Here is a 23,664-nt window from a genome sequence, read left to right as displayed (position 1 = left end):
GTAATGTAATGTTGTAAATGGCACTGTAGTGATGTTGTTATGTGATTGCCCACCCGTTCATGATGAGATAGGTAATGGTATATACATGTTTCAACAGGAGCAGAGCAGAAGACAACAACGCCTTGAAAGGTGAACAAAGTGAAGATTAAGAAGTCGTCTACCGTTTGGGGCGCAAGTTTTGGATGTTCGATCAGCAGAAGAAAGAGGAAGGACTGTGGTTTATACCTGGTGTCTAAAACACCCAGCCAAACCTCAACAGTGTCCCATCATCTGTCCAGGCCACCACAACCCCCTTCTCCTCCAACCGCTACTGCAGTGTAGTGCCTTGACAGCCACTTTCAAGAGTTAGTCCTACTTTTATGTTAGTTGCCCAGTCCCGGTTTTTCACTTTATAAATCTGGTCACTCTACGCTTATGCGAGTCACAGTTGCCCGACTTTATCAGGGTGGCGGGCTAATGTCCCCTTGTGACTGCGGGCGTGGCGAGCTAGTGTACCGTCACAGCTGCGGCTGTAGCTGGATAATGTTCCGCCGTGGTGGGACCTGGGGTCCCCGGCAGAGCCCCGGCTCAGCCCCACTATTTGGAGACTGCTGGGGCTCGACCCCGGCCCACTTAAATCACTGGTCCCAGACATACTTGCCTAACCTTTGGGTTTTCCCTGGAGACACCGGGTTTTTAACCATTTCTCCGGGGAAGACCCTGGAATCTCTGGGTTCTTGGTGTTGTTTCCGGGTCCTGTCAGATACTCCACCTGATTGGCAAACTAAAGACTGCTGCCGGTAGGCAATCGGGTGGAGGTGTGGGCGGGACCCGGAAACGGCGCAAAAAGTTCCTGGACTGCACACTATATGAGGCCGTTGCTGGCAGCCCGCTTTCACTTACTTTCTTTTTTCTTCATCCTTGCAGGATTGTGCAGCGCCGGCGGACACCGGGCCCAACCTCAGTGTGGCCCGAAGTAAGAGCCCAGTTTGCGTTGTTTTTGTCGCCCAATGCGACCGCCGGTAAATACTGCTTGAAATCCAGTCATGGCATGACACCAGATTGCAAGCACTATTACCCCGTTCATTTTTCTGTGTTTCTTACTTAATCCTGGGTTTGTGGCATACTGAAACATATCTGCTGGCACGGAAAAATACAAGGTTAATGCAGCAGGAAAAGAAAATGCTCATCAGCGCGTGTTACTCTGCAAGGCAATTGAAGACAAATGAGGAGAAAGGTACGTTTCGTTACACTGACATGATGTAACCATGCCATCAGCTTATCTGGGTTTCTGACCAGGTTAATGAATTATGAATTAAAGCGGACCTCAGGGGTTGCACCACAGCCATCAGGTTTGCAGGCTGGATACCCCACCACTGCATTATATAACGTCATGAAAAATAAACAAGGTGAAATGCCCAATTTCGGTACTGCAAGTTCCAAGGAAAACCTTTGTATTGGTTCTTGGAGTTTAAAACATGCACACATTTTAACGTTACCTAATGGTTTTCTTCAGTTTGATGGGTATTTTTGGTTTATGATTGCATTTATTGCTTTCCACGGTAAAGGGCAAACTGCAAACATGTTTCTAATGACAACTACGAGTTTACCTTTTTGACAAGTGGGCGGGGCGGAGCCATGTGCAAATTGGCGGGGCGGAGCCATGTGCAAATGGGCGGGGTCTTGTGTGGCTGTGGGCGGGGCATACATCTAAGGGTTTTTGATTTTCAAATGTAGGCAGAGATGGTCTCAGGACTTGTCTGAGGAATATAAATTGAAGGATCAAGGCCAACGTGAAGATTACATCTCCCAAGGAGGGGCGGAGCCAGCAAATGAAAGAGCTTGAAAGGGGGCTAGTAAGGAGGCGGGCCCCAAAGGCAAGTACTGGGACGAGTTGGAGTAATGAAGATTACCGCCAAATAATACGATCAACACTCAATAAAGGTGTCCCGTCCCCGGTCATTACCGCACCTCGTGGTTATGCACTACACTCACTTCAGGGTGGTCACGCCGCTACCTTTTCATCATTTCCCCGAGTTTTTCTCATTGAAAAGTTACCTTTTGCCCAAAGCACCCCAGCTTGTCTCGAATAGGCCCGCCTCGCCTACGTATCTTTCCACCCATATACCTACTTATATTCAATTTCATGTTCTCCCCCACATTTCCTATCCCTCTGGTCCTTCCTCTACTTTCATTCACACAGCCCTCGCTTCTATTGTACCGTATACACCGCCCGCCTTCTTCAATCCTCCCCCTCCGCCTCCCCGTCCCCCTCCCCTTCCCCTTCTCACCGCCTCCGTAGCTCAACCAACGGTGATACTGTGCGAAGGGGAACAGCCGACGATAATAAAGCGGAAGCAAGTCGGGGAGCGCACCGCTGTCATAGTCTGCCATAACCACTGCAAATTGATGTCGGACAGCAACAACACTGCAAAAACCAAACAGCGCGGGAAAGAACGTCAGCGTCAGCCTAACGGGAGATGTAGTCTTAAACGTATGCTCTAAAATGCGCATGTCTAGGTAGTCCGTCCTCTGAGCGGTGGTGATCTGGGGCCTGGCAACGTTCCACGCCTTCGATAATTGAAAGAAAGAACGTTCCACTGCTGATGATTAGAGCGCCCTTAGTTACAGCCATCTTACGTACGAAGCCGTTAGGCAAGAACTGTGCAAAGAAGTGCACAAAACATCTGAGCGAATACTTCCTTCTGATACTGTTTCACTTTGAAGTTTGTGGTTGTGCTCCCTAGAGTAAAAGGGAAAAACGAAAAATCTACCGTTTATTTTTGGCTTCATGTATTGTGGAGATAAAACTCGGGTTGCCACAGAGGGCCGTCCGTAGGATCTCCAGGCCACTAATCCAGGCCACTAATCAACAACATGTATGTGCCCACGTGACCTTATTTGCATAAATAGTGACATCAGTGATATTACAGAAAATATAGATTGTCTTCAATATGCAAATGAGATGATGTTGAATTAAAGACACCTTGCCATGATTAAGGCATGAGAGAAATAAACTGTGAGGTCCAGTGTATGAATTCTATGTGAAGGCCCGGACGCTCGTATGCTTTACTCTTTACTTCAGGACTCGAGCAGCAACAGGTGCCAAATGCCATTGAGCTGCCCGGGCTTCAGCCACCCTGAAATTTGAACTGAAGGGCAAAGCTTTTTGTTAGTCGGAGAGGGTAGAGACGCCTTTCCACCAGCTTGCAAGTGTTACTGTGTTCGTGCAGAAACATTTATTTGTGCAAACGCAGCAAAACAAAAAATGCTAGTTTCAGGACGCTACCGTACAAAAATGAAATGCACACATCAGCCCTCTCCCCATCGTGGCAAGCAAGCATATAACAACATTATGGTTGGTGTTCCAGTTTTGTCAACAGAGATGGCCATTTATCTTAAGTAAAGTGGAATTATGTATTCTAAGTCAATGGCCCTCATTGCAAGCTTGCTCGTCTGGAAACAACGGTGCCGGTAAGCTTACCGGCACCGTTGTTTTCCGGGTCAGCAAACTACGAGTCTGCGGCCGGGTGCCGTACCGCCCTCCAGGGCAGACCTGGTGTGCGGAACGGCACCCGGGTGCAGACTTGAAGGGAAACACCGGCACCATTATTAACAGTGCCAGTGCTTCCGTCGTCCCCATTCCCTATCGGACTCAATGGGAATGGGGATTTACAATTACCGGCGCCTGATTTACCGGACCAACGGGGTTGTAATGCCCCAGTGTTTCCAGAAAGTCAGGCGCCGGCAAATCATTACGGATCCGGCGGTTATCTGCCAGTTTTAACGGCACGGCTACCGCCGGACTCGTAATGAGGGCCCGTCTCCTTTCCCCTCTCTGTCTGCCCCCCAGGAAAGGCTGCTCCTTCCTGTGAGGCTTAGAACCATGGTGCCATCTTCGACTCCACCCTCTCCTTCTCTCCTCACATCTCTGACGTCTCTAAGAAGTCACACTTTCAGCTGCACCTCCTCAGAGGTATTTTGCCTTTTCTCACTTTCCCCCAGAAGCTCATTGTCTCCAGAACCCTGGTCCTCTCTTGACTGGACTATTGCAATGGCCTCTTTCTAAATCTGCCAGCCTCTACTCTTTGTCCTTTACAACTTATCCAGAACAGGACTGCAAGACTTGTCCTTGGCCTCAAGCCCAGGGATCGTATCGCTCCAGCTCTGAAATCTCTTCACTGGCTCCCCGTGGCAGCATGGATCAAGTTCAAGACCCTTTGCATTATCCACAAGGCTTTCTGGGTCCTGGGACCACACTACCTCCAACTTTCTCTTCCTAAACATCTTCCTTCTCGAGCTCTCTGCTCATCCACCTCCAACTCTCTGAGGGTCAGATAGTTCTCCAAGCAGAGAGTGGCGGGCAAATCTCTTTCCTCGGCTGGGGCCTCCCTCTGGAACAGCCTCACTGACTCTTTCAAACTTGAGCAGAACCACCTCCGGTTCTGGAAGCAATTCAAGACCTTCCTTTTCGCTTCCGCTTTCTCTCCCCTGCTGATGTCCCCGACTGCTCCGATCAACTGGCCACCCACCGAACTAGGGCACAGGCTCCTGCTTGTTCAGTTGCCCTTGCACTGCCTCCAAGCCCACCAGGCACTTAAGGGTCTGTATCTGCATTGTTAAAAACTGCAGATTGCCACCAGGCCTATTTGCTGTATCTCAATTTCTTAAATGTATTTTTAAGCACTTACTCTGCCTGTGTGGACTATTATCGTCTCAGAATTTCAAGGGCTCTAAGCGACTGTTGTTTTTTTTCCCCTATGTTCCCACCCTCCTTGAACTCTTTGAAACACTTCTCTCTGTATAGGCGCTATACAAATAAACAATACCATAACATACCTATGATATCATGCTGAACCAAATGGGGGATTTGGGTGTTTCAACTGTACCCTAATGAATGGTGTGAATATTACAGTGGAGAACAACATACTTTGGGAAATTTGTGGCGGAGTAGAGTGGTAGCATATCACATTGCTCTGCATGCAACAACTTAGCTAACCTCTTTTGAAATTCTGCATTGAAGGAAACTAAAACAAAGATCTGTCATTGCTTGCTGGAATGATCTAAGAGCATGCCCTGAGAGAAAGAGTGTGTCTCAAGCAATGGATGAGCACAGAGTACCATCATTAGAGCCATGCTGTGAAAGAGTGTAATGTGAAGACTGGGTATGCTTTGAAGATCACATTGCCAGGAAAAATGAGAGGGGGTTTCTCACAGTGTGTCAAGAGAGCCATTAATACAGAGAATGTATGGGTACTTACTGAACAGGAACAGGGTGGCTGTTATCAAAGCAGATTTTTGTTTCAGATGGGAAAAGTGATTTTTGGAAAAGAAGTGGAAGTTATATGTAGTTTCACAGATGGCTCAATAAATATAGTCTAAGAGGCGGTTTAAAAGTTTCGTTTTTTTTAGGGGCCTAGAGCCGTCCCCCTCTTTCAACTAAAAAAAACACCAACTCTCCCTAGCCCAGGCATTCCTACTTCTCCCGTTAAAATATACCAATTAGTGACCCCTTCTGTCTAGGTTATAACTTATACTCAATTTTAAAATATTTATTTGGTATAAAATTCTTTAGCATAAGCACGTTTAACAATTATATACATAAAACAAAGGAAATTTAATAAACACAATAAAACCAACACATTTCAATAGAACAAAGAAGGGTCCGATTACAGATATTATGACATCGTTATCTGCTATCATCTTTTGTGGAGAGCACACTTGCAGCCTCTTTAAAATATTTTCCAGTTTTTGGCTATTAGAACCAGTCAATTCCCTTACAACTTCATCTCAATAGCCATACCCGATGCACATACCTTGCAAATGCAAAAACAACTTATCTATCAATTGAGCATATAAAAAATTGCATAGCTTTGTTGGCACTACTTATGCTTTGTTCAATGAGAAACTTTTTCAAATACAGTCTCCTTAATTCCAATGTAACAGGGCAAATTAGCATGTAGTGCGTAGGTGTTTCATTATCGGAACCACACAGTAGACATAAAACTGACCTTGTGAGTGACCACGAACATGTATAACATGCTAATTTATACTAAGATGAAGACCTAAAGACAGAACGCCTTATTTGTCTAACCTCCTTAGGGACTTCCTAAACTGATCCTACACTATTTAATGATTAGAGATCTAGAAAGGGATTTTGGATTGTGAATTTCAGGCACTCTGTCTGGTTTGGTCTTCTTCATGTCACACCCACATACTGCTCTCCCTCATGCTTTCTGAGTTTCTCCTACTACTACTCTGCTCCCTTCAATTCTACCGCTCTCCTCTTATTCTACTATCTATGTCTACTCCTAAGCTCTTCCTTCACCCTTTGATGCTACTTTTCTCTATCAATGGCACTTCTATGCCCTCCTCCACTGTACTGCTCCCCGCTCCATACTACTACTCTCCACATTACTACTCTCTCCTCTACTATTCACTCCTCCACACAACTACTCACCACTACTACTACTACTGCACCCACGTGTTCTACTAAAACACCGTCCTTTCACTCACACATCACTCACACAAGCACTTTACATTCACTCCCTACACTCCCTCGCCTAAAATCACTCGCAACTCTTTTACACAAACTCACAATATTCAGTACCACTTGCACTCCACTGCCTCATCTGCTCCACAAATCACCTCAACACTCCACTCCACCATTCTTTGTCCTGCACTGGTGTAACGGGGGCCCCCACAGCACCGCGGAGGACTCAGTGGTGGAGGAGGGGCCCTCAGCGGGGCTTGCAGGTGGGCCCCCCATTTTGTTTTATGCCACTGCGTCCTGCTGGTCTCTTGGTCTGCCACCTACTCTTTCATTGACCTTACCAAACAAGCCACAATGCCTTGTTTCCTGGTGTATCCTTTAAACCCTGCCTGTCCTCTGGTTGGTCTGCTGTCCCTTGACAATCTGGCCCTGTTTTTCCCACCCAGAAGGTGTTACACACAAGATAATGCCCCTCTGACACTGCAGAACAACAATGGTGGTTCCTCTTGTTCAATGCCCTAAATTGTGTTAGGGGAGTCTGGCCTGGCCACCTCTAAAATAAGTCCTGTTTTCATGTAATATGGTTTTAATTTATGTCCCTGGCGGTTTTGGCAACCTGCAGCAGTTTCCGTCCCAGGCAGGCGTGAAGTGTGAGGCTTTGGAGGCAGCATCGAAGGAACCCTGACTTCTTGGCTGGAGGTTCACTTTGTTCCAGCGGTGTTGCAATCAAGATGGTGCTCCGGACTTCTAATTTCTTTCTCCAGTGACTCTCCCTCTCCGCCAGGGTGAAACAAAGCCTTTGCTTGGGGCACTGATAGTTCTCTTCTTCCGTGTCTGCAGCGTTTCTGAAAAGCAAAGAAGAACCTTGCTCAGCATTTGGAGTTTTAGGCATGGGGTGATGGAAATGGGTGCTGCACATAAACAAACTGGTACACGTGGCAAGAATTGGGAACCTCCCAACTGCCACCTGCCCCCTCTGAGGGAGGACTGGCTCTGGATTCCACCCTGATAGGCCTCCCACAGTTGGTTGAGAGGGTTTCCTATCCCATCTTGACAAGGCAGGTCACTAACCTTGTCACACATTTCCACCCTTCTCTTTAAGTCATCCCTGTACACTAGCTGATTCAGGCTATCTGTAAAGGAAGACAACACTGGCCTTTTTTAAAAGAATATGGCTGTAGGACTAAAAACCATTTCAAGATACAGGGGATCATAACCTTATTTCTTGCAATCCAAACTAATGGGGTGTGATCTGCCACTTGTTTAAACTGCCAGCCTGTGAGATCGTACTATAGGCTGAACATGGCCCATTTGATGGCTAAACATTTTAATTCAACTATCATATAGTTCTTTTCACTGGGAAACAGTTTGTTGCTGATGTACATAATAGGCTTCTCCTCCCACTCCTGTATTTGTGATTGTACCACCCCAAGGCCAATAGTGAAAGCAGCAGTCTGGAGATTTAACTCGTTGAAGAAGTCTGGCATGATCAACACCGGCCTTTTACACAGGGGTTCCTTGAGTTGATTGAAGGAGCTTGGGCAGTGCTGTGCCACTTGATGGACGATATTTGGTCATCCAAGGGCCCAGCCTTCTCTAGAATGTTCAGCATGAACCACCGATGGTAGATAACTAAACCCAGAAAATCTGTTATGCCCTTCTTTGTGATCGGCCTGGGAACTTTCGGGACTGCTTCCACCTTGACCGTTTGAAGCAAGACTTGTTTGTTTCCATCTTGGAACTATAGGTATTTAACACTGGACCTGATTGGTGATTAGATGGGCTTTGTAGAGTTGGGCATAGACAGCCAACAGATAGTTGAGGTGCCCTTTCAAGATGGAGCTGTGATTGACAATATAATCGAGGTAGGCAATTGGAACATTGGGCTGAGGCCAAACAGGCCAGTGTTGTCTTCCTTTACAGATAGCCTGAAGAAGTGTCAAGGAGTCAGGATTGGGTCCATCAGTCTCTGGAATGTTGCTGGGTCTCCAAAGAAACCAAAGCTCAAGACAGTGAACCTTTGGAGATTAAAAAGGCAGTTTTGGGTTTGGCTTCTTCGTCCAAGGGTACTTGTAAATAGCCCTTTGTCAGGTCGAGGGTTAAAATTAGCCATTGCTGGCTTAATGTCTCCCCCAAGCCTGTATCAGATAATCATCAAATTTCATTTAACACCAGAAGCCGATACAAAATCACCATATGTTATCAGATTTTGGGAGAAGGTCAACCAGTGAGAACCACTCACTGTACGACTTCTTCATTTCTCCCAAGCCAAGTATAATTTTCATGTTCTCACTGATTGTTTCCTGGTTTCGGGGAGCCTCTAGGGCCCTTGCTTAACAGACTCTTCTTTTGGATTTCCTTGTCGGTTTTGGTGAACACTTGGATTGCTTTTCTGGATTACTGAATCTTTCTATTCTACAGATGGTCTTGAATTGCCCTTTTGGATTGGCGCCACGTACTTTACATTTTGCTTTTTCTTCGGCGCAGAGCATCGCCCTGGATTGTTTTCATTCTTTACCTTTTGTTTTTAATCTGCTGCAGAACGTCGCTGTGGAGTGCTTTGTTTTTTATTTTTGTGTTTTTCTCTTGGAAGGATCCTGCTATTTACATACCAGCTTGCACACCGGACAATTGCTGTTTCCTCAAGTCATCATCTCATTGAGTGATCAGCCGTTCCCGTTTAGCCTTCAGGTATTTACATTGAAAGAAGGTTTAGGTGGGGGTTTTGCCACTTTTCTCATATTGATAACCACCTCTCTCTCTCTCCCTTCACAGCTGTGGGGTATCCAGTGGTGCTTCCTTCCTTCTTTCTCTGCAATCACTCAGCCCGTAGAGTTAGAATTGTATTCTCTAGCTGCCTGATTGCAGTGAAGGGCATAAGCGCATCTAGAATCCTGGTCCTGACTGAATCTGACGTTAAAAACCTGACATTGATGTTCCTAAGGAGTTTCAGACAGTAGTGGCAGTTTTTTTTATATGTCATTTGTCTGGAATTCAGCACTGAGGGATGAATCGGAAAAGACCTGAGAGTCTTAACTTTACCAACTACTGGGATGGAGCAGTCTTTGACCTTGAAACATGAATACTCTTTGTCTAGTTTCACTCTTGGCAAGGAGCTTCCGAATAGCAAGAGTTCTGTTTTTTCTCCATTTAAGCAGAGCCAATTCTATGTCCTCCAGTGTTCAACGACCTCATAGATGGTATTCAAACTACTGGAGTTGATGTCATGATCCCCACTGATTTCCAAAATCAGTTGAGTATCATCTGCGTAAATGGTAAAAGGGATCCCTCTGATCTCTAGCAGTTTACAAAGGAGTCTGACACATACATTGAAAAGTGTGGGCGAGATGCAAGGCCCCTATGGGACACCACAATGAATGGGAGCTGATTTTGAAGAGGCATTATCCCAGCATACTGAGGTTTGTCTATTGGAAAGAAAGGATGGAATCCATCTTGTGGAATGGGGGGCACAATTCCCCAGCTCAGATAGGGTGTGGATAACCGGGCATTGTCCAGCAAGTCAAAAGCTGCAGTCAGGTTGAGGAGGGCCAGCAGGCCTGTTTTCCACTGGTCCACCATCTCAAGCATATTGGTTTATAAGTCGATCAAGGCGGTCTCTGTGATATGATCAGCTATGAAACCAGATTGTTTGCAGTGAAAAGGGGAGGATGATTCCAGGTATGCCTGCAATTGTTTGGTAGCTACTTTGTCCAGGATTTTTAGCAGGAAGTTTGAGTTCATAATTGGCCTAAGATTACTTGCATCTTTGGGGTCCAGACCAGCCTTCTTCACCAGAAGGTTGATGGTGACCACTTTAATGACTTATGGGACTGAGCTATGGTCAAATGAGGAATTCACAAGTCTGTTAAGAAAAGGTGTAAAGCTACATTTATTGTACAAAACTGGTTCCGCAGGAATTATGTTTTCTCGACAGGAGTTAGGGTACATGGAGGTGAAGATTCTATCCATCTCTTCTATCCATCTCGAAATTGGTCCTATGTTTAAATGAGAATTTTGGTTGTCCTTCTGTATCTCCTACTGTGTGAGAGTCCTGGGTTTGGGCACCCAAGCTAGTAGCTAATTCTTTTTAAATTTTGCTGTGGGCAGCCCGTAGTTTGTTTGCAAAAGCCTGCTGGACGTCTTCGCAGTCCTGGTCTGTGGGGCAAATAGGAGGGGTTAGGGCTTTAGAGCTTTTGAACATTTTCATTATCTCAAAAAGCTTTTTTAATCATTTTTGACCCCAGCTATTTCTTCATTGAAAAAATTAGTTTTGCCAATGATAATATGAGTTTTGTAATCATGCTCGAGTGCCTTCCTTTTTGCTGTGTTAAGGGATGTGGGAAATCAAAGCCAAAGTTGTTCCACACTCCTTTTCAGTTTTATTAGGATGGAGAGGTCTGGGGTGTACCCTTTTTTATGATTAGAATTTTCCCCTCACCAGTTTTTTCTTAATGGGAGCGATTTTATCCCGCATAATAGACAGGGCGTTGTTAAATGTCACCACAAGGAATCTGCATCAGCTCTGTTGCACATGATGTCTTGGAGGCAGCTTTGAAGGTGAAGGGGTTTGATGTTTTTAAAATTGCGATTATAAATTACCTTGCTGGAATTCATTTTTTTTTTGTGCCTTCTAGGAGAATCGAAAAGATAATTACGCAATGGTCGGACCATATGCATGGTTTGGTGTCCTTAATATTCACGTTCAAGTTTCTGGAATTTACCCAGTCCAGGATATTTCCTGATGTGGCTGTTGATTTGTTATTCTAAACTTAATATTAATTTCCAAAAGTGCTTCTTCTAGAAAGACTGCTTCTTTGTCCCTTGGATTGTAAAGCCAGCTATTGGTGTTTCCAACTAGAGTAGAGCAGTTTGGGCCAGTTGTGGTTTTAAGCAGCTGAGCCAAATCTTCGTCGAAGTTGGCCATTTCCCCTGGTGGGCGGTAGACTACAATAAGGTTGAGACAGCAGCACAGGGTCAGGGGTACATTTTATTAGTAGTTATTCACAATGACTGCACACATTTCGGCTTTCACAGAACTGGAAGTGGTTCTTGATGATTTAGGGCTACAGAAAGACAGGTAAGGGATGTAGAAGAAGGAAGGTGGAGCCATTGCAAATGGTCTGAGAAAGGCGTATTATGTCCCGTGGTTACACATCGACTGGGATAATTTGATGAAGACACGCCCTTCGATCACTGCAGGGGCTGGAAAGTGGATGTATCCGTCAGAAAAACATACTGCTGTTATCATGTTGGCCATAGGGGACATGAAGTGCTTATTCACTGCCCTAATGTGGGAGCAGTCAGATGGGCTTTGGAGGAGTTTGGGGTATCCAGGAGTTCAGTTGTATACAAAGGCCCATGATGGAGGGGACCTTAATAATTGCAGCACGCAGGTATGTGGGGCCTGGCGGATTATGTATCCCGATTCGCCTGATATAAATTTGATTCTAGCCAAAACAATGAAATTGGATGATAATCCTGCCACACACATCCAGTTAATTCAGGAGATGTGGAGGGCAGAGATGAGAGAAGCATGGGAGAGGAATGTGGTGATTTCTTACAACATGCTGAAGAAGGGACTTCCCAAGGAAGTTCAACACGATCTAGATTGGGTGGCATGAATGGAGGCCAAGAGTTGGCTGGAAATTCAAACACACATTTTACATGTGACAAGAAAAAGACAAGGAGAGTATAGAACAGGCACACAAAGCATATGCTAAGCTTGTTCAGAAGAAATTGGCAAAAATGTGCTTGGAAGTGACAGTAATTACAAACTCTACGGTGGGACAGCAGGGGCAATTGGGACAACAAAGACACATTGAATCTGGTATGACACAGGGGTGTAAGGACGGGTATGTTCCCGGTCCAAGGCAAATGAGAGGTTGTCAGAGGAATAGGGGGGGATTCTCATGAGGAAATTGGTAATTTGGCAGGTTCGGAGTAATGGGTCCTCGGTTTAATGGCCAATGGGAAAGAATGATGGAGGGTTCTATGGTATTCAGTGTTGGCCATGTGGAAGGTTGGGACATATGTCATGAGATTGTCGTGACAGGCCACAGTTTTTTAACATGGGATCTCAGCAGATGCAATCCCCAATCCTGCCATATGCCCCCGGTTCTGTGCAATCGCAGCAAGCATGGGTTGAATAGAATCCAGTGACTGGGACTGCCATGCCTTTGGGATCCCACCGACGATTCCAGAACAAGCATTGGTGCAGATATGGGAAAGAATCCTTTTCCTCAAGAAACAGTTACTCATTACACTGAAGCAAGTGTTTTTGGAGGGAGTCCTTTTTTGCTCTAGGGTGCTAATATGCACCCGGAGTAGGGCAGCCCACAGGGGTCTCTGATGTGTCCAGTCCTGTCCGTTACCACCGATCCAGAAGTGGAACCCCAGATAGGTGTGTAGGTAGGTGACCAAACGTTCTCATTCATGGTCAACACAGGGGATATGCATTAAGGAAGGTGAGCCAGGCAGAACGATGGAAAAAAGGGATTCACTGGGGCTATGCTGTTGGTTCCAGGGTTGTATCCAGTAAGAGAAGCAGTGCGTTTGGATGCCTATTATAGTGACTGCGTGATCAGGGCCTGTGCATTCAACTTTGTTTCTTTATGGGGTGATGGTTTTATTGAGTTGGGTCCCGCGGATCAGAAATCAGACATGGCGTGCACAGATTGAGTTTTTGTTTTTCGGGCTGTTGTGCCGCAGGAAGTAACACCAGGCACCATTGTTTTACGAATCTCTTAGAGGCGGTAGTGAATAGGAAGAAGAGGGTGGTTCTTTAAGGCACAGATGAGGAAGGCTGGAGAGTGGCGAGCATTACTGTGCATCAATCCGACCTTATCACTAAGGGACGTGTCTGACAAGCAATTATTTTGAAGACACAGAAGACACAGGAGAGATGGTCTTTGAGATTTGGGTGCCTTGCCATATGGTGATAGAGCAAAGGGAAGTATCACAGACCATGCTCATCATTAGAAATACATCGCCACATTGGAAGGAGGATTTGAGAAAGGTACCAGAACATTTATGATCCAGCAATCCTCATGATGTGGGGCTGCTAAAAAGTGTTGGAGCGGTGCAGATCAAATTGAAACCTGGTGCGATATTGCCACCGATGAAGCAGTACCCCAGGTCTAGTGAGGCGGACGAAGGGATTTACAAGACCATTATGTGGTATTGGAGCAAGACATAATACAACCTCTGCGTCCCCATGTAACATGTCCAACTACCCTAATAAGAAAGTGAAGGGGTCCAGTTGGCGTATGGTCCAAAATGTGCATGCCCTCGATAACATTGTTGAAGCTGAATTTCCAGTGGTACTGAATCCTGCCACCATTCTCTGTAATGTTCTTACTGGGTCGACCCACTTCACATTGATTGATTTAAAAATTGCATTTTTCACCGTCCCCTTACACTCCGACTCTCAGTACCTCACTGCGTTTACGTATCGTGGTCAGAGATTCGAGCACACAAGGTTGCCATAGGGGTAGTGTGACTCTCTGAGTTCTTTAACATGGTAGTTCAAATAGATTTGGAGAGTTTACATGTGTCCAGTACAGTAATTCAGTATGTGGATGATCTATTAGTCTGTAGCAGTTCAGAGGCTTAATAATGCTCCTCAGCCTGCTCTTGGAGAAGGGGTAAGAAATGGACAAAGGGCCTCATTACATGGATGGCGGTAAGGATTTACCGGTACCGGTAAAATACTGGTACCGGTAAATCCTTACCGCCTTACTACGAGGTCCCTTTGCGGGTTGGGGGATTTAATGCCTGCTTTTTGCAGGCGTTAAAAACCAACCCGCAAAGGGACCCAGGGAGCTAATTACGGTACCGCAATTTGCAGTACCGTAATTAGCGCCTTCTCCATTCCCATAGAGCCCTATGGGCCAAAAATGGGAATGGGGAAGGGCAATGGTGGAAAGGGGAATTACCGCCGCGCCAACCTTGGAATGGGGCGGTAATTCCCCTTTCCGCCAAGGCGGTGCCGGTATTTTACCGGCATGAACCATGGCGCTAGTAGCGCCATGGTTCTCCGCCATCCGTGTAATGAGGCCCAAAAAGAATAATTGCTGTACTGCCAGACGGAGGTAGTATATTTGGGGCAAGTGGTATTGCAAGGTAATGCCAGAGAGAGCCACTGCAGTTCAGAGTATGCCTCAGCCAGTCACAGTGAAACAGAGGCCGCAGTTGACTAATCCAGTTACGTGAGGCCCTTACTGCATGGACTTAAGCTAGTGCAGAAGACGAAAGGTCCAATACAGTGGCCTGAGGAAATGGGGACTTGCTATCAGGAACTCAAGGCTGTGATCAGCAATGCTCCGGTCTTGGTGACTCCGAATTAACAGAAACCATTTTATTTGTTTTTATATTCAAACGGGCAGGTGATGATAGTGGTCTTGACCCAGCAAACGTCGCAAGGCCACAAACCTTTAGCGTATTACCGTGGGTTCCTAGACCCAGTGATGCAGGGACAAATCCCCTTTGAGCAAGCTTTAGCACCAGCAGCTTTTGCAATTCAAAAGTCTTCAACCATTACTATGGGTTGCCCGGTGACATTGTACGTGTAACATGCAGTCTTTGTGATTTTAGTAAAATCCAACGACCAAAAGAGTTTCAGAATACAAGGTTATTTATTTTATCTAATACATCGATACACCCCATGCGGTGTCATCCAGTCAATCCTGTGACATTTGTAGCCGAGCCAGTGAAACCTGAGGACAGTCTTCATGATTGTGCCACTTATGAGAGAGCAGAGAAAGAAAGGATGAATGTTAAAGAGGACATTTTGGAGGCAGGTGATGTACTTTTCATTAATGGGTCAACAACCATAAATCAGGACACTTGTGAAAGGCATATGGGTGCACCCGTCGTGTGCCTTGTGGATGAGAAATACCGGGTCAGACTGAAGAGACGGTTGCCTTTGCATTACTCCACGCAAGCAGCGGAACTAGTGGCACTTATAGAGGCGCTAGAAATGAGTAAGGGGAAGGCAGGCACTATTTATTCTGACTACACGTATGTCACCTCCACTGTGCATTCAAGGTTCTCCGGGTGGCATAGAAGAGAATTTAGTATATTTTACAACACCCCTGCCCAGCATGCTGTGTTGCTATCCCGACTATTTGAAGTGTTAACTTTGTCTGCAGAGATAGGTATAGTTTAAATGTGCTGTGCACACTAACCGTACTAATCCAATAGCTCTCAGGAAGATGTTGCAGACAAGGTGACAAAAGAAGCGGCATACTTACCATTTACAGATTCCCAGAAAATGGAAACCGTGTCCCAGCAGGTACAGTTGCCAGCCCCATAGAACGCAGTCCTGGTGCTTCAACTCATAGAGAGGCAAGGGTACGCTCTTAGAGAAGAACAAGAGCTCTGGAAAAAGAGAGGATGTGTTCTCTCACCCATGGATATGCTGTGGAGACAGAAGTTGACAGGAAAAGTAGTAATGCCCGTAGAGCTGCTTCTTTTGGCTCTAGAGTAACTACATTACCCATCACACACTTCTCAGTAACAAATTGCAGCTGAGCTCTTGGAAGAATGGTTTATTCTGAACCAACAGGAACAGGTAAGTAGATTCGTAGGAAACTGTGTAGTGTGCAAAGAATTCAATCCTGGAAACACCATGAAATCAGGAAGGGGAGTCTTGCCTAGGCCTTTTGGGCCCTTAAGGGAGCTCCATATAGAATGTGTGGATATGATTACAAGGTGTAATAACTATCGATACATAATATTTCAAATTTATTTTTATTTATTGGATATTTGTGAGGTGTTTCAAGGCACCACAAGACAAAAAGGGGAGGGAAGGGAGAAAGACACAATAACTGTCCATCTAGAGCTTGTGACTTTTGGATTGTGCAAGTGGAGAACAAGAAGTGCGAGGGAGGGAGGAATGCGGGTCTGCGCAAGATGCAAAGTGCTAGGTTAGCAAGGAAGAATGGTAAAGGGGAGAGGTGCAAGTGCTAAGGGAAGGCCAGAGGGCAAGTGCCAGGGATTTCAGGGGTGAGGGTCCACATGCTAACTGCGAGGAAGGGTGTTGAACTGGGTGTTCAACCTGTAGTACTCAGAGGGAACCAGGCACTCAGCCATTGCAGCAGAAAGAAGGTGTTAGCAGGGGAGGCAGAGAGAGATGGAGGAGAAAAGGAGGGTCTTGATGAGCTTCCAAAACTTAAGGAGATCTGGCTCAAGCCTGAGAGGGGCAGGGAGAACATTCCAGAGGGAGGCTCCTGCGGAGGAGAGAGCTACACCCCCACTCTCTGCTTAGAGAAGCGTCTGATCTGCAGAGAGTTGGAGCTACCAGACCGAAGGGCTCTAGCAGAAAGGTATTTAGGGAGAGAGAGTTGGATATAGCAGGGTCCCAGACCCCAGAAATCCTTGTGGATGATGCAGAGGGTCTTGCATTTGATCCTAGCAGCAACCTGAGCCAGTGGAGAGAAATTAGGGCTGGAGGGATGCGGTCCCTGGGCTTGAGGCCAAGGATAAGTCTTGCAGTCTTATTCTTGATTAGCTGAAGGGGCGAAGGGAAGATTGAGGAAGAGGCTGTTGCAGTAGTCCAGCCTAGGGAGGACCAGAGCTCTGGAGACATTGATTTTCTGGGGGAAGGTGAGGAAAGTGAGAATGCCTCTGAGGAGGTGCAGCTGATAATCGGCCTTCTTGGCAAGGTCCACGATTTGAGGAGAGAAAGGCAGAGAGGATTCAAAGATGACACCAAGGTTTTTAGCCTCACAAGAGAGTGAAGGGAGGGGAGCCATAACTGTGATTGCTTGTCAGTTCTCCTGATGGCTTCAGATTGGTCCCTGTGTACATCCCGATGCTTAGTCAGCAGCAAGATTTCTGGTGATTTCTGGGAAGAGGGGAATTTGTGAGGTCTTCAAATCTGACGATGGAACCCACTTTTTTATACCTTGTTCACAGAAATTACTTTGCTTTTAGGAATCAAGCGTAGGTTGTGCTTGGTGTATCACCCGCAGGCCAATGGGATCATGGAAGGGCTCAATGGGGTCCTTAAGGCCCGGTTAGCCAGAGTGTGCAATTAGTTGAAAAAGTCATGGTACCACTGTCTTCCCCAAGTATTGTTTTTATTTGATAAATCAGCCAGGAAAAGATCACCATTTGAGCCCCATCAAATCGGAATGAGGCATGGGCTACAGCACCTCTCCCACCTGCATGCACTGCACCAGAACCACAAGACCACTGAGGTCCTAGGATAGGAGTTTAGCGAGTATCTTAAGGCTTATCCAAGAGTGTTATATCTTCACAGGTTGTGTCTTCGCATCAACAGACTACAGGAGTGAACGGCAAGGAAACCGACAAGCAACGTAAGGCACAGCTACTCCCAGGAGATCAGAATTTCCCCCGGCCCTTCGTGCACCGTTGGTAGTAGCTGCGTTTCCGTGGGCCGCACCACGTAATGTATGCAACTCCAACTGCTGTGAAGGTGAAGGGCAACAAGAATTGGGTTCACCTTAGTGATACCCGACTGGATACCGGCACCCCTCCGCCAGCACAGGAGCAGGCACAAAGTTAAGTATGCCTTAAGGATCCGCTGTTTATTCCAGTGGAAAAGGGGGGCTGCAAATGAAAATCTGGAACTTGATTATCTTTATTTAGGAAAAGAAGAAATATTTAATTTTATAATGTGTGTTCAAATCGGTGTTTATATGGTCTTTATGGTTCTCTTGTCATCATGTTTGAAGATGACAATAAGTGCAAATACAGAAGGTTCAAATGTATCCTGTTTTATAGAACTCGAAGATGTATTATCAAGAGAATAAATGCATGTTAATATTAACTTTTTGAATGATGGGGATGATGAATTAGATCCCACAACACATGCACAATGCAGTGGATAATGTCTGGGATAGTCATATGAGGAAGGTTGGGAGAGCGAGATCAGTAGCATATTGCTACATCTGCTCTCTCATCCCCCATGTTTCTTGTGTCCCTAGGGTATTTATCCCGAACGAAGTAGAGGTAGCAGAGGCACTATGCCTAGTGCACCTAGCATTGTGCAGGGTTCAAGGACAGTTTAAAGGGCAGTCAGTTATGGCATCAATCATACCTATCCATGAAGACTGTTCAGTTGCCGATTGTAATGAGCAGAAAGACATAAGGATTATCCAAAAAGCCCAATTGAGTCTACAAGGGCTATTTTTTCTGAAAATCAATGGGAGCAAGAGGTGAAGAGTTGCAGAGCTGATGGAATGAGGGGATTATAAGAAGGAGTGGCACGAATAAACCAAGAATGTGGCAATGTGTGGCAAAATTAATTGGAGCATCTGATGTGGTTCAAAGAGCCGTAAAAACTTGTTGAAATAGAGACTTACCCATTTTCTCTGTGTTTTAAGGGCAATAGCACATTGCCTGTTGGCACAAATGGGAACTGCAGCGGCACGCTTCACATCGCTGCTCTAGCTGGATGTACGGCTGCCCTTCTGGAGAATTTGTGCACCTCTGGATCGAACGCAGTTGCCTCCAGCCTGTCGAGGTGTGTGCAGTTTATCTACACTTCACGTGCCAATCCTCATCATCCCTGAGGAACAGCTGGTCCCCTTCCATCCCCAATGGCTTTGTTCAAAAACAAGAATCAGGAACTATTGCAACAAGGCAGACAGTCAAATTTTCTTTCAGTGGCATCATCAAAACCCTTAATGGACATTCCTGATCAGTACTGAATGCTAAGCCATACCAACACATTCTGTACTTCTCAAATGGCACTTGGTGGGCAAACAACGGCGAAAGCCAAGTGGCTCCAGCTGACTAGATATGAACTTCTACTATTTGTTAAAACATCTGAGTCAGCATTTAGTACCATTAAGGAAGAGATACAGACACTGAGGCTAATGACTGCAGAATTGCTACATCATTGACCTAATGGCAACAATGGAGGGGGAGTCGGTCAATAAATAGGGAGTACTTGCTGCACATTTGTGCCTCCCTATGGCCCAGAGAATGGTACCCTAACACAAACTATAGCTGCCTTGCATACACTCAGAGTGATCATGGAAGATGAGGCAGAGGTTACCAATGATTCATGGATAGACTCTCTTTTCTCCTCGGTACCATCTTGGATGAGCCTCTCTTTGAAGATTGTCATCCCTATTTTTGTCTTTTTTCTTATTCTTTTCTGTTCCTGTCAAATGCTCTTACGATGTTGTTCTGCCAAGGTACCAAAAGTAGCTGCTATGATAACTGTGACCCTGTCCAAAGCCAGGCCCACTACCATTTAATCTCATATGGGTACTCAGACTGAAGCTGTTTTGTATCCTCCACCGAGTTGTGATGATTGTGTGGAGCAGTGGGTAGATTGCGTACATGGTGGGAGGACGAGTTGAGTTTGTTCAGCGGAGGAGTATTCCCATATTGGCTCTGATATGAGAGATGGTTGTAGGGTTGTTCCCCAAGAAGATGAGTGTGATTTGTTGGGTAAAATATTAACTAAAGAGGGGAATGTTGGGGTGGTCAGGAAAGGTCCCCACGAGGGGTTCATGTTGCATTGCCATATTGATGACTGGGGGTGCGGTGAACTGAGCACGATGTTGCAATTTCATATGTAACCAGTATAGCTAATTATGGATGGGATATGTTACTTTAGTACTCAAATATAACTTTGTGTTGAAGTAGATTCTTATTAGCTCTGCACACACACTGAAAGATAAAATGCCAAAACCTTCAAATGAAATGTAAAACCACAATTCAAACATGGTGTACTATGAAGTGTCTAGAAACTGGGCAACAAGGAGTTTTCCATAATACACATGGAAGGAAGAGGACTGGTCATAGAGAACCCACTGTGAAGACAATATGACAGTTATTAAACATGCATGCACACTGATACACATATACAGGGAATGTATGCATCTAAATGTAGTGGGTTGCCTTTTACAAGTAGATTAAAGCATAGCAGTCAGGGATTTTGCAAGGTGAATTTTAAAGTGACTTTGAGAAACTGGTTTTGCAGAGTTTCCGGGCCAGAGGGTGTGTAAATATGCCACTACGACCTTAGAAATGGTCAGCTCAGCTAAAGGAGCCGGCCATGGGTTTTATGATCTGATAGTATCGCAGAAAGAAGATGTAATCTCTTAAACGTATGGGAGCTTAACAGAGGGTTCTAACCATCTGTCTGACCAGCAATAAATACGGTGTGAAGGAATCCAAGGCCATGGCGTTCGATGCTGAATTGTTTTCTGAAGGTGAAACTAAAGGCCATACTTGCTGAAGTGGTAGTCATATAAATTAAAATGTCAATGGGGCCAGTAAAACAGGGCAGATGAGATAGCCATTGATAAATCAAAGAGAACTTGTTTGCTCAGCTTTTCCTCATATCACTAAAGTATCCATGCGGACCATGTGCAATCACACGTAAGGTAAAAGGGCTTAGGCCAGTTGTTACTAGTAATGAATTATGTTCGCGAACAAATGTTTAACTGTTTGATGATGTCATGTCCTACCATGGGCAAATCCTAAAAGAAGGTTGTTTTACATATGAGCTGGAGATGGCAGTTAAGATAATAGCTACAAATGACATGTAGGAATTGGAGAGAGATGGTATTTCTTTGAAGAGGTTTTGTCCAATCACATGTAGGGGGTGGTTTGTAATAAAATATATGGGAGTGTTTTAACTGTTGCAAAATTGTATACAATATATCAACTGATGTGGTTAGCTGAGACTTGGGTTGGTTTGGCTCCAGTGCATCATCTAACTGCTTCGCAGATGATTGTACAATAAACTTGCTTTACGTACAAAATGTGCACTCATTCTTCAGGTGGTGGACCTACTTTGGGTTAAGGTAATTAGGGGTTCACCCTCACATAGGTTTCTCCCATTCCTCCCGCATGATGTCTGGTACATTGCGGAAGTATGTGCCATAGACCAACTCAAATGGTGAGAAACCTATGGATGACTCTCATAACTGCAAATAGAGCCAACAGCAATAGGTCATCCTAATTATGCCCGTCCTTGGCGATAAGCTTCCTAAGGATGCATTTGAACGTTTGATTAAAATGCTCCACAAGGATGGTAAATTGGGGACCATTGGGTCTTTATGGAGAGATGAGGAGTGCCCAATCCTCCCTATCCAGGATGTTCCTGCTTCCCACGTGAGTGTATACAGATCATTAACCCCAACTGCCTAGGTTCTAACTTATACTAAAGGTAAAGACCTAAAGGCAGAACTTCCTATCTGTCTAACCTCCCCCAGGTACTTCCTATACTGACCCTACACTATCCAGCATTTAGTCATCTAGAAAGGGTATTGGATTGTGCCTTTCAGAAACTTCCCAATTCAGTATCCTTCCTATCACACCCAGGTACTCCTGTCCCTCTCAGTTCCTGATGTTTTCCTCATACTATTCTCCTTCCACCTTCTCCATCCCTCTCCTCTTATTCTTCTTTCTGCATCTTTTTCTGTTCCTCTGTTTTACGCTCCTTCTATGCATTGCCTCCATCCTTTGATGTTACTACTCTCTTTTCATGACACTTCTACACCATCCTCCCCACAACTCCTCCCTACTCTGCATTACTACTAAACTTAATAGTAACACTACTACTCCCTCCTCCACTCTACTACTCCAGCCTCTACTGCTCCCTCTTCCACACTACTACTCTCTCCGCCTCACGACAACTCTCTCCTCCTAACTACTACTGCATCAACACTACTACAACTTCACATACCTTCTACTCGAACACCGTCCTTTCACTCACATAAGCACTTCACATGTACTCTCTACACTACACTCCTAAACCCACTTGCCATTCTTTTATACACACCCCAACACAGTACCACTTGCACTTACTAACCAATGGGTTCTTCTTCAATATGCAACTCACTTGCAAGAATCAGGTACAGATTTAATGCCTGATTCGCAGTGCCGAGACTATAGCAAAATTCTAACTGTGAGTCAGATAGGATAGTATGTGATTCCACCCAGTCGCAAAAATAATACAAGAAAGTTAGTGAAAAATTTTCGAACATCCTGATTGGGATATATATGGCAATATGAAGATGGCAGTGTGTTTATTGCATTCCCTATAGATTGAACACAAGATTGCACCTTTCCAAGAGTTTGGGAAGGTGTTTGCCGCTAACAATGTTAAAAATATAAAACAGGATGAATGACCAGAAATAAGGATCATATTTAAAAAGACCTATTGGGCCCTGCGGCGTTGCCTGCCCTTTGTGCTTTGATCATCTTTAATACATTTTCCCAAACGAAACTCATGTTACAGGTAGTCGACCACCCTACGGAAAAGGTAAAGGAAGGGCTACTCTCGTGGGGTAATGTTTCCGGAGCATGGACATTAGACGTTGTAAAAGGACAGTCGGAATAAAGTTTGGAAAAATTTGTCTGCAAGGACAGGGCAAGGCAATACCTGTCCTGAACCACTGAAAGGCGGGCCTCATTTCACAAATTCCCAGAATCCTTCCAGGAGCTTCTCCCAGGCATCATTGAATAGGTCTTTTTTCCTCTTTTTAATTGTTTTATATTCTGGTCTTCTCTTCCCTATAGCCCTTAAGTCGATGGGGGTTGCTTTCAAAGCGGTTAAGAGCCTTTTTTTCTGCTAGCCTACAGTGGGTATCAAACCAGCTTTTATTTTAATGCACAGTTCGACTAACCCTTATTTTGGCCTCAAAGTATCCATTAAAGGAGATGAAAAATGCTTCAGTTTCCACATGGAGTACCTTTGGGCTACTGAGGTTAGGCAGCATGAGATAGAAAGGTTTCTGTATGAAGCCTGTTTGTTCAGTTATTACTCGCACAAATATGAAGGAAGAATTCTCAGGGTTCCAACATAATTTGCAATGGGTGGCGTGAACATACCCTCCAGGCTTAGCTGAGATTTCCTTATAAATACAGAAGGCACAATAAAGTTTTTTTTTTAAAGTGAGCATAAGTGGAAATGATCACTTTCTGGCCCCCCCATCAATGCAGAAATCTACAATTCTATGCCAACAGGACACGTGAATAATGATGTAGTCTATCAGTTTCTTGCCAAGGTGACCAACAAAAGTTTGTTTTCCAGGTTGAACTGATGGGGTGTGTGTGTGAAAGACCAGAGGGTGTTTCACTGCCTAGACCCCGGGGATCCCTTACTCAGGTGGCCTGGATCCAGACCCTGGAGGTGGACAAGTGTGGGAAGATCACCGGGGTGAGGGATAATCAGGGAGTGGGGGAGGAACGCCCAATGG

At 45.3% G+C, this 23,664-nt stretch overlaps 1 protein-coding gene across 1 annotated transcript in view; it reads right to left on the bottom strand.

Annotated features, from left to right (window-relative positions):
- The window catches only part of PRIM1 (DNA primase subunit 1), a 349,710-nt gene extending 347,125 nt beyond the window's left edge, over window positions 1-2,585 (bottom strand). The window contains exon 1 of the mRNA XM_069653478.1: window positions 2,271-2,585. Coding sequence (XP_069509579.1) covers window positions 2,271-2,493 — 223 coding nt within the window. The 5' untranslated portion in view covers window positions 2,494-2,585. The remainder of the gene's footprint in view (window positions 1-2,270) is intronic.
- Between the last annotated feature and the right edge of the window lie 21,079 nt (window positions 2,586-23,664).

This window comes from Ambystoma mexicanum, chromosome 3q, assembly GCF_040938575.1.
Source record: "Ambystoma mexicanum isolate Mex_15411 chromosome 3q, UKY_AmexF1_1, whole genome shotgun sequence".
Lineage (NCBI taxonomy): Eukaryota > Metazoa > Chordata > Amphibia > Caudata > Ambystomatidae > Ambystoma > Ambystoma mexicanum.
The sequence above is the reverse complement of the archived record's forward strand: the minus strand, read 5'-3'. Positions and strand labels throughout refer to the sequence as shown.